Source organism: Cucurbita moschata, unplaced genomic scaffold, assembly GCF_002738365.1.
Source record: "Cucurbita moschata cultivar Rifu unplaced genomic scaffold, Cmos_1.0 Cmo_Scf00037, whole genome shotgun sequence".
NCBI classification, from domain to species: Eukaryota; Viridiplantae; Streptophyta; class Magnoliopsida; order Cucurbitales; family Cucurbitaceae; genus Cucurbita; species Cucurbita moschata.
This window is the reverse complement of record NW_019268553.1, coordinates 465944-476308: the sequence shown is the minus strand read 5'-3', so window position 1 is coordinate 476308 and position 10365 is coordinate 465944. Positions and strand designations below refer to the sequence as shown.

The 10365-nt window shown below is 35.7% G+C and overlaps 3 protein-coding genes across 3 annotated transcripts in view; 1 reads left to right on the top strand and 2 right to left on the bottom strand.

Moving 5' to 3' along the window:
- The window catches only part of LOC111432221 (basic endochitinase-like), a 5692-nt gene extending 4102 nt beyond the window's left edge, over positions 1-1590 (bottom strand). The window contains exons 1-2 of the mRNA XM_023069101.1: positions 1412-1590; positions 299-1166 (exon numbers count right to left, since the gene is read on the bottom strand). The gene's annotated coding sequence lies outside the window, so the exon portion shown is untranslated. The remainder of the gene's footprint in view (positions 1-298; positions 1167-1411) is intronic.
- Positions 1591-2135: 545 nt separating this feature from the next.
- Positions 2136-3343, bottom strand: LOC111432066 (hevamine-A-like). The gene has a single exon (XM_023068865.1). The coding sequence runs from the start codon at positions 3200-3202 to the stop codon at positions 2147-2149; it is 1056 nt and encodes a 351-aa protein (XP_022924633.1). The 5' UTR covers positions 3203-3343; the 3' UTR covers positions 2136-2146.
- Positions 3344-5387: 2044 nt separating this feature from the next.
- LOC111432121 (mitochondrial adenine nucleotide transporter ADNT1) lies at positions 5388-9668 on the top strand. Its single transcript, XM_023068930.1, has 8 exons — positions 5388-5733; positions 6190-6238; positions 6385-6548; positions 7141-7178; positions 7310-7422; positions 7578-7691; positions 8235-8579; positions 9273-9668. Exons 1-8 carry the CDS (start codon positions 5576-5578, stop codon positions 9354-9356), a joined length of 1065 nt encoding a protein of 354 aa, XP_022924698.1. The 5' UTR covers positions 5388-5575; the 3' UTR covers positions 9357-9668.
- Positions 9669-10365: the final 697 nt, after the last annotated feature.

Below are 10365 nucleotides of genomic sequence, written 5' to 3'. Positions count from 1 at the left end.
AGGGGGGAGTGGAAGTAATAAAACTATCTGTTCGAAGAACGGGAATGGATTATTCGTCATTTTGGGCATTCAGAGAGAAAAGGAACGGTAAAAGAAAGCGGAGGGAAATACTGAAAATGTGAGAGGGAAACTTAAACTCTTCCAAGGATTAAACAGGCCGAGTGAATTGCAATCAGTAGAACTCAGGTATTGAAAGAGTTCATTCAATAAATTTATGGATTCTGTCTCCCGCAACTGACCTCATTGTAGTATGCATTAATCGATGGGGTCGATAACATAGTCAGCACAAACAACTCACCAGAACTTGGCACCGATCTGGTTCCCCACATTGGCCTCGTTGGATGCGAAGAATTTCACTCATTTTCACAAGAAATGGGAACTGAAAATTGAAACCAGAGATAACAGGTCTCGAAATGAATCGGATTAGGCAAAGAATTTGAGTTGTTTAAACATGTCAGGGATCGTGGATCTTCTATCAATATCAAATTGTGCACATTTTATTTTCAACAGCTTTAGAAATGGAGTTGCATTCTATATGTTTATGTATAGCAAAACAAACAATAACATAGTATCTTGCAACAAACGTTTCTAATGACTAAGAATTGCACATAAGTGATAAGCTAATGGGCTAAGAAATAACATCAATATCAAATTCAAATTGCGCACGGACTTGGTACTAAGCAGCGCCAAGGTGCACAACAATCAGGTAAAAACATAAAAGAGATCACAAATAACAATATTTTCTAATTCCCGCCTCATTTAGTTCGATTTCCTGTGTAAGATTGTTGAAATTTTAGGTTATTTCTATTTTTAACTTTCATATCTTATCACTTCACATTTCATTACATCAAATATTTTCTCAACTACCAAACAGGGCTCTCGAGTTCCATTTTCACATCAGAGTAATTTGACAAGCATTTGAGAGGAACGGGAATAATCTCTTGCAATTCGAAAAACTTCATATATCTATAACCAGAAGCTACTTTCGTTCTTGATATTGCTGAAACCTCTTAGGTATTTTCACAGCGATTTTAATTCCAAGGAAAAAAAATGTTAAAGAAGAAAAGAGAAAGAAACGGACCCAAACGATGAGCATGTCCCGCTTCCTAGCAATCTCGAGGGCATCAAACACGCTTGATAGTACAGCTAACATAGATCGTTGAAATCTAAGAACAAAACAGCATTGTCGATGTCAAGAGAGATAATTAGCAAGAAAATAACAAAAACACCATCCGCCATTGAAAAAAGAAAATTAGCATTGTCGATGACTAGAAGAACGCAGTGTGATTCCAGCGATTCGCAGTGGCCAAAAAGCACCGTCCGTCATTGAAAAACACAGATTGCCGCATTCATGAAGCCGCGGCGGAGAGAATGAATAAGGGAAAAGAAAGGGAAGTGATCTATGACTCACAAGAATCAATCATATCCGCTTTTGTTGTTCTTTTGGCCATCAGAGGAAGGGAACCATATCTTGAACAATCGATCATCGGTCGTTCGGTCTTCAGCGGAAACGAAAGGAACGAACGATCAAAGAAATCGAGAGAGAATCGGGCGAAAAGAGAGCCAGGCCTGGAGGGAAAGTACTGAAAGTGAAAATGAAAATGCCTAAAATCGCGCGGGTTTGACATTTAAGGCTAAATTAATGAATTTCTTGATTTATATTTATTTTTAAACTTGTAAAAATTACAAATTAACTTTAGAGTATATCATTTTTATTATTGAGAATAAACAAGGAACACAGGGACCCACTCGAAAGGAGGTAGTTCACCTTATATTGTAAATTTGGGGGCTAATCGGATCGACTGGGACTACACTACCAAAATCTACTTAAAGTGGACGAAGTGGCTAACAAGATCACCTGAGAATATACTATCAACCTCTACTTAAAATGAATTGTACTGACAGCTCGATGCCAAAAGAGGGATAGGGAGGAAGCTTCAATAGTGATAATTTATTGATTTCCTCTCCTTGGATTCTTCGTTAACCAAACGAGGTTGGGAAATATTATTTATTTAATTTATTTTTATTTATAAAATATTATTTAATTTATTACAATGTTAATTGTACATTAAGGTTTTTTAAAAAGAATATTGTTTAATATATATAAAGTTGGAGAAAAATAAGTGAACCCAACGTTTTCTAGTTTCTAGATAATCACGCAAGATCCTCTGCAACTTCTAAACCCTCGTTGACCACCATAGCTATTGCCCATGGGAAACACCGCCATTTCATTCGCCGATTGCGACTCCGCCCCAACTGATCCACACACTTTTGGGTTAATCTCTGAACTGTACCCTTCTTTAAGATCTTCAGATGACAAAATCACGCCGCCAAATTTCGAACTCTGTTGAAGCTCCGGCAAGACTTCAGTTCTGAACACATCGGGGCGTATATATCCCAACCCTTCCGCCTTTGGAGCCGCTAGCATTTTCACAAACACCTTGCCTGCACGAAATGTCTTCCACATGTTCCAACTTTTCCAGAACCCATCCAGCCGGTCATTGAGGTACTGGCAAACCAGATTATCCCCGTAGAATTGGACTGAAATATAGTCGAAAATCCCTGGTTGTGGAATCGAATGAGCACTCGAATCCAGAGACGAACATTGCGGAGCGGCGGACAAGTAAAATTTCCTCCCCTGTTTTTCGTATAATTTCCTCAGTTCTTCACCGAGTTTGCTCCAATTGTCCCAGGAGCTTCTATCGTTGGTAATGTCGACGCCGTCGAATACAGCGTCGTTCAATGGACGGGAATTTGATTGGCCGCCGAGGAAATTGTCCCAGAGGTAGGTGGAGAAGTTCGTGGCCTCGGTGAAATTGTTCAGATCGTATTTACCGGCTCCGCCGCCGATGGAGAGCATAATTTTGATGCCCAAGGCTTGACAAGACTTGATTTGTTGGCTGAATTTAGTGCAGCCGTCGCCGGTGGTTGGATTGCAGTAGGCGGTTAAATTGATCTCGGGAGTTTGGGCGTTGCCAAGTGAAACGAGGAAACCTATGTTGATGGTCTGGTAGTTGCCAGAGTTGCAGGCGTCGAGAAGGCTGTTTAGGTCCAAATCAACTCCGACCTCCAGACCACGGAGGCCGGTGGCGGTGGAGACGGCGATGAGTGAGAAACAAAGGAGAGATAGAAGAAGAGCGTGGAATTGGAAGGATGCCATCTGAGGAAAGAACAAGGATGCCATCTGCTCTGTTTCGTTCATTTCTTTACATGCTTAGGACTCCTTCAGACATTGACTGGTCAACGGGGAGTTCCAGAGTTGAATTGGTAATTTTGGACATTAAATTACCTTTTGTCCAGTCCTCCTGTGAATTTCAAGTTTGTTATATGTAAATAGCTGAGTTTAATGATTTTTTTTTCATAAAATTAAATATCTTTAATGTTTTAATATTATCATTGATGAGTTGGTCATCATGTATACAATAATCTCAATTTGATTATGAATTTTTTATTTTTTATAATAAAATTTAACGATCTTTTTTAAAGTTGAATTTGAATAGATACATTTTATCGATATATATATATATATACACTTCGAAATCAGAGATAGGGTAGCAAATTATTTGTTGGCTTGTGGCATTTGTATTCTCAGAAGAGAGGTTCGTGAAAAGACTTTAAATTATATCTATAATTTTATACATTACCATTCATGTGATTATTTAACTTAAAAAATATATATATTAAATACATTAGAGATATATTGTCGGAACGAACTTATAAATTAAAATATATATATATAACTTGACTTTTATTTATTTTTAATCCTTAGATATCATTTTGATTGTTTAAAAATAATTAAAATAATTAATTGATTTATCATCGCCATTAAACCTAAAATTTAAAATCTCATCACAATTATTTTATTTTAATTAATTGAAAATTAAAGTAAAAAATAAATAAAATCGTTATAGCAAGGCAGGAGTACAAATATAAAATATTAAAGCACGAGAACAAAATCAAAATTGAAGAGAACGTAAAACCAAATATAAATTAAACTCAAAATTTTATACATTAATTAGGTTTATTATTATTTTGAAGGGGGCCATGCGAATTAAAAATAATAATAAATTATGATTTGTTGTGCACTGTCGACCCTTGGCGCCCTGAACGGCTGCTCCCACCTACTTTATTTGGAAAATGGAAGGCATCAACCAGGGGAGATAGCGACTAAAGGAACAACGCCTTTAGCCAGTTTTATGATCCAAATTTAATAAACAAGTCAATTATATTCAAAACATTTAAGTTTTCTTTATAGTATTGTATTCCATTTAATTTTTTAAACATATTTTATAGAGATTAATAAATTTTTTTAATATAATATAAAACTCATAAAATTTCTAAACGAAGATCGCCATATTTGTGAGAAGAAGAGAAGATAAAAAAAACGTTCAATAAAAAAAACTCACATATCACTCAATTATGTAGAAGTAATCCAACTCTCTACGTCTTCCTTTTTTAGTAATTAAGAATCACATCAACATTAGTTTTAAGCATCCGAGATTATTGAACATAATACCATATAAGGTTAGGTTCGTACTTCATTACACTTCAATTTGAAATTTCAATCCAAATACAAAACTATAGGTCGATTAATAAAACTAAAAAAGTAAGAAAAATATAACCACCAATTATCCAAGGACAGAACTACCTAAATGAAAAAAAGTTTGTTCATTAAGTTACCAATTTAATAAGGTTACCATAAAAAGTCAAAATATTATCCGTCATTTAAATTGGTAACTTGTTTTGTTTTGTCTGTAAATTTTATAAATGACAATTGAGTGTAAGTTCCCACGTAAATTAATGAATAAAATATTAATTATCATCTTATCATCTTACTCATCTAGAATTATTATTATTATTATTTTTTAAATTAATATAAGATAATATAAAATTTTAATAATGTACAAAATTAAAATTTGCGACAAAATAAATGTTTTAAATTATATAAAATAAAAATAAAAAAGGTAAAAGTGTATTAATTTATCCATTGAATAAAAGTTTTTAAATAAAATGGTATTTAAATTTAAATAAAAAAAATGGTTAATTAAGCGTAAAAACGTCCACTAATTTCTTCTATTATACGGGTTTTAAATTGGAAAATCAAAATATAGAATCTGATTTTCTTACACTGACGGTGGAATCTATTGGGTGATATGTTGACGATATGATGTTCCTTCCCACACCGGAATATCCCTCAAAATGCCACGTGTCATCTTCGTTATGACGAGCACACCGATTTCGCTATTTACAGGAGTAAATCTAGTGGCTGAAAATTCATCTTAATCCAAAACAAACCGAACGACCATAGACGCCGTTAATCAACAGCAAATAAACGGCGTTAATTAACGGTCGTTGTTTCGAGGTCTCAAAAAAGTTCATGACTTCGCAACAGCATCAGCCGCAACGCCACCCTTCCCTCTCCCCGACTGACACTGGCGAAAGAGAGAGACGCAAAAACCTTCCTCTCTGATATTCACCGGGATCTTTGTCCGGAGGCTGAGATCAGGCTTCCAGTTGCGGCGACTTAGTGTTTCGGTGAGCCTTGCCTTCGTTTTCAGCATCGCTGATTTATTTTATGGCTTCGGAGGACGTCAAACGAAGCGAATCGGCTGTTTCTACCATCGTAAACCTGGCAGAGGAGGCGAAGCTTGCGAGAGAAGGCGTCAAAGCACCCAGTTATGCCATGCTTAGCATCTTCAAATCTCTTGTTGCTGGTGGAGTCGCCGGCGGAGTGTGAGTTCCATTTCCCCCCTGTAAACTACGACTTATATCGATATAAATTTGGCTTTGAATGATTACAGGTTTTTTTACGTCCTTTTGGCTGCCTCTTAAAATTATAGGACGTATGATTAAGTTATAGCTTGTCGGTCGAGCATTTTTTGTGCTTGTTGATTTGGTTGTTCGTTTTAGAGTAGAAAATGTGGGAGAAAAAAATTTTAAAAAATAAATTTGCACCGTCCAAGCTTTGAATTCGTAAATCAGACCGATCATTGAACTTAATGGCATGCCATTACTTTTGACCTGAGAAAGAAGGTTGTTAAATGTTCAATGCGTGCATCGTATAGGTTTTTCTATAATTTGACTTTGTCGCTTCTTTGTAGTCTTCGAAGTTACCAGTTTTTAATATTTCTCATCTGAGTTTACTTTTCCGTGAACCCATATTCTGAAACGTTTTTGTATCTTTTTCAGCTCTCGAACTGCTGTTGCCCCTTTGGAGCGATTGAAGATATTATTACAGGTTCGTCTGCTCTATTCATTAATTTTCTGCAACTGATCAATTGATCATTTTGTTAGCGTACGCACTACTCACGAGGTTTATGAGCATGGCCACAAAGTAGGATATGCATAGCTTCAACGTCTTATTTAGCTGCTTCTACAAAACAGGTCCAGAATCCTCATAGCATAAAATATAATGGAACGATACAAGGCTTGAAATACATTTGGAGAACTGAGGGCTTTCGAGGACTATTCAAAGGCAATGGTACTAATTGTGCTCGTATAGTACCAAATTCAGCAGTAAAATTCTTCAGCTATGAACAAGCTTCTCGGTAAGCTTTAAGTCAATGTTCTGTAATGTGATCAACTTCAATTTTGCCTTCAGAAATGATTGGCTTTAGTGTTTTAAGTTAAATTTGATCAACATGTTGGAGGATGCTGAATTTTTATGATTGACATTGTTAAATTTACTGATTTGTTGATTGCACTGACACGACCTCATGTGGTGAGAAAAGTTGGCTGTTGTCTTATCTTGGAAATACGTGGTAGAAATTACCTTTTGTTATTAGGAACACAGGAAGTGTAGTAATTGATCACCGGATATCAGTACTAGGTTTCATTCTGACAAATAGGATTGTTGGCTGTTGAAGTTAGTTTTCAGGAGAGATTGATCCAATAGAGTACTAAGGATCTTTCAACACAGTGCGTCATTTAGGAATAGAGTTACTAGAAAAATCTAATTGCTGAAGGGGGGAAGTTGACAAAAATATGATATTGATTTGAAAAACAGTTCATACTTATTGGTAATCTTACTAGTGTGCCAATTAGGGAACATTTGATACGTTTTGAATACACCCCTTAAATCCCTTAATTCTCTCTTTAGTATTTGCTAAATTGCTGATTTTTGTTCTTTTCTATTGACAGGGGAATACTGTACGCTTACAGGGAACAGACTGGTAACCGTAAGTTCATTTTGGCCTCCCTTTATCACTTTTGTTATATTATAATTATGAAAGATCACAAGAGTTGCTGCTCCCTCCCCTCCTCATCCTGCACAAATCTCAATCTAAGCCTTTTTGTTTTATTTTTGCAGAAGATGCTCAACTCACTCCTCTTCTACGTCTTGGCGCTGGAGCTTGTGCTGGAATTATTGCCATGTCAGCAACTTACCCTATGGACATGGTGCGAGGCAGATTAACCGTGCAGGTACTCATTCTCAATTCCTTGCCCTTTTCAAGTTCTTATTCAATGCCGATTATTTATAATCCTAGCTATGGCTTCACAACTTTATATTTTGTGTCATCTTGATATTCTTTTCATTAAACTGAAATTTCCTTCATTTGCCCTGAATTTGTTTTCAGACAGATAAGTCTCCTTACCAGTACAGAGGAATATTCCATGCTCTTTCAACGGTGCTTCGGGAAGAAGGTCCAAGGGCCTTGTACAAGGGCTGGCTTCCTTCTGTCATCGGAGTTGTAAGTTCATTTTATTTATCTTTTGCATATGTGCTGCCATTATAAGTATTTTTAAGGTGCGATCATGAGGTTCTTCCTTACTTTGATGCTGGCAATGCTTAGTAGGTTCAATTGAGTGAAGCAAATTGCACTAAAAAGTAAAGGGGAAAAAATAAGTGATATTGCAAATGCAACAAGTATATTATAAGTAGGGTACTGGTTTCTTTTGTCTCTTGAAGTGTTATGTGTTTATTATAATCATAAGTATAATAAATTTTCAGCGTGAGAATAATTGAAATGTAAAAAGGTATATATATATTTTTTAATAGACTACCATTTCCATGTCCTTGACTTCAGAAAATAATCCATCATCATGTCTGTGCTTCTGTATTGTAAACCTTCATTCCAAATGCTTTTACTAATGAGCAATTACTTCAAGTTTTATTTATCCAATTATTCACCTAATGTTATGAAACTTGTTTGGATTACAGTTTATAGATACTAGAAGATACATGGTTTTTATACTTCGTGCATGAAGTTTAAGTAGCACATTTCATTTTGCAGATTCCATACGTGGGACTTAACTTTGCCGTGTATGAATCACTTAAAGATTGGTTAATTAAAAGGAGACCGTTTGGACTTGTTGAAGATTCAGAGCTCAGTGTGACAACACGCTTAGCATGTGGAGCTGCTGCTGGAACTGTAGGTCAAACTATTGCCTATCCTCTTGATGTCATTCGTAGAAGAATGCAGATGGTGGGCTGGAATAATGCTGCATCTGTAGTTACTGGTGATGGAAGAAGTAAGGCAGCCCTTGAATACACTGGCATGATCGATGCTTTTAGAAAAACAGTTCGTTATGAAGGCTTTAGGGCATTGTACAAGGGTTTGGTTCCCAACTCAGTGAAGGTTAGGCATGCTCTTACTCTGTCTCTGCTTGTTTATATTAATATGATGAAGTTGACTGATTGATATCTAATTCTGAATTTGGTGGGAGAATGAGCGATTCCGTATGTAAAGTTTCGGGGATCGATGAGGTCTCAGTGCATTGTATGGAAAATGGTTTTTAAAACTCTGTATAAATACTGTGTGATACCCTAACCTCTATTTTGAAGCTACTTCAATTACTAGTACCATGGTCGTGTGTTGATTTCTTTGAAAGTAGTTTTTGCTGTCAATTTTTATTTCATTTTTTTGGGGAAAAAAAAAAAAACCCCGGGTGCTGGGACAGCTTCATCTCTGGTGTTCCACATGATTGTTGTTTGACCTTACACTCTCTGAGGCATTGAGAAAATGTAGGAAGCTGAGGCATCTGTGTTCGATGGATAACTTCGATTTTGTTCTATCAGAATTTTTAAGATTGTTGTTGATGTTTATTATAAATGCTGCCTGTTCATATCCCATTTAGATTAGAAGCATTGACAAATTGCATCCCCTCATGGCCCATTCTTTTGAAATTTTGGGGTTGTATTTTGTTTGTTTTAGACCGTTCCTGGCTCAAATTTGACGATTTCAATTATTACAAGTTGATTAATGATGACTTTAACAGTATTCCCTAAAACAAGGCTATTTTCTGATTCTGTTGCCTGCTGCCTTGTTCAGGTTGTCCCGTCGATCGCCATCGCATTTGTGTCGTACGAAATGGTGAAGGACGTTTTGGGAGTCGAGATTAGAATCTCAGACTGATTATTGGGCACTAACTTACATTTGTTGAACGGTTGAACGGTCTGCTATTTTTGTAGGCAAGGGGCGATGGTAAACTAGGTTGTTTTGATTATCATCTCTCCAAGAACTAGTTTAAGGCAGTATTGGGTGTGTTTGTAATTTGCTTCCCTGATTTTAAATATCTTTCTACAAACTCGTGCTAGCATAAGCTTATCTTCTTATGCTATGTCAATAAATGTTTTGACGATAGAATAAGCACATTTGAATGCCTCCGTTAGTTCAGGAGAGCTGAGCTTTTATTGAATCTAGTATTCAGTTTTCGTGCTACTTTTTCACTCGTGCTCTTATGAGAATCGACTTTTTTATTTGGAACGAGTGATACTTAAGATAATAAGTTTGCTCGAGCTAGTGGTCATAGGTGAGCTAGCTGAATTCTTCTTTAGAAGTGTTTTATATTCTTGGTCTCTTCCTTCTGCCTATTGTAAACTACTTTTTCTCTACTTTCATGAAATTTCTAGTTCAAATACTGTGTATTTTAACCTCCTTTGGTTTGATTATTATCATTAGTTGTATTTTCTGCAGTGTTGGTTATGTCATACTTTCATAGACAAGTATCAAGTTATTATGGTCGATATCGGGCAAGTACTTTTGCCCAAAGAGATACTATTAGTCGAGCCTGCAACATCTGTTCTATAGGTCGTACAATTGTGTTTTTGAGATCTAAAGATACCGTCAATCGGCATCCTATTCCTCTTCAATGATTTGGAATTTCTATAGAGATCAAAGTTATCCAAATAAAGTGAAAGTAGAAGGACCGAAATAGCTTGATCGAGGTGAATGGAAGGAGTTAAGCTACTTTATCGAGTTTGTAAACTGAATGAGCGAGAATAAGCATGATGCATGACTATTAGACTTATAACGATATTCAAAAATAATTTTTAAATCAATCTAATTTTTTTTATTAAGAATTATACCATATATTTGTTAAAATTGATTTTATACAAAAAAAAAAAAAAAAAAAAAAAAAAAA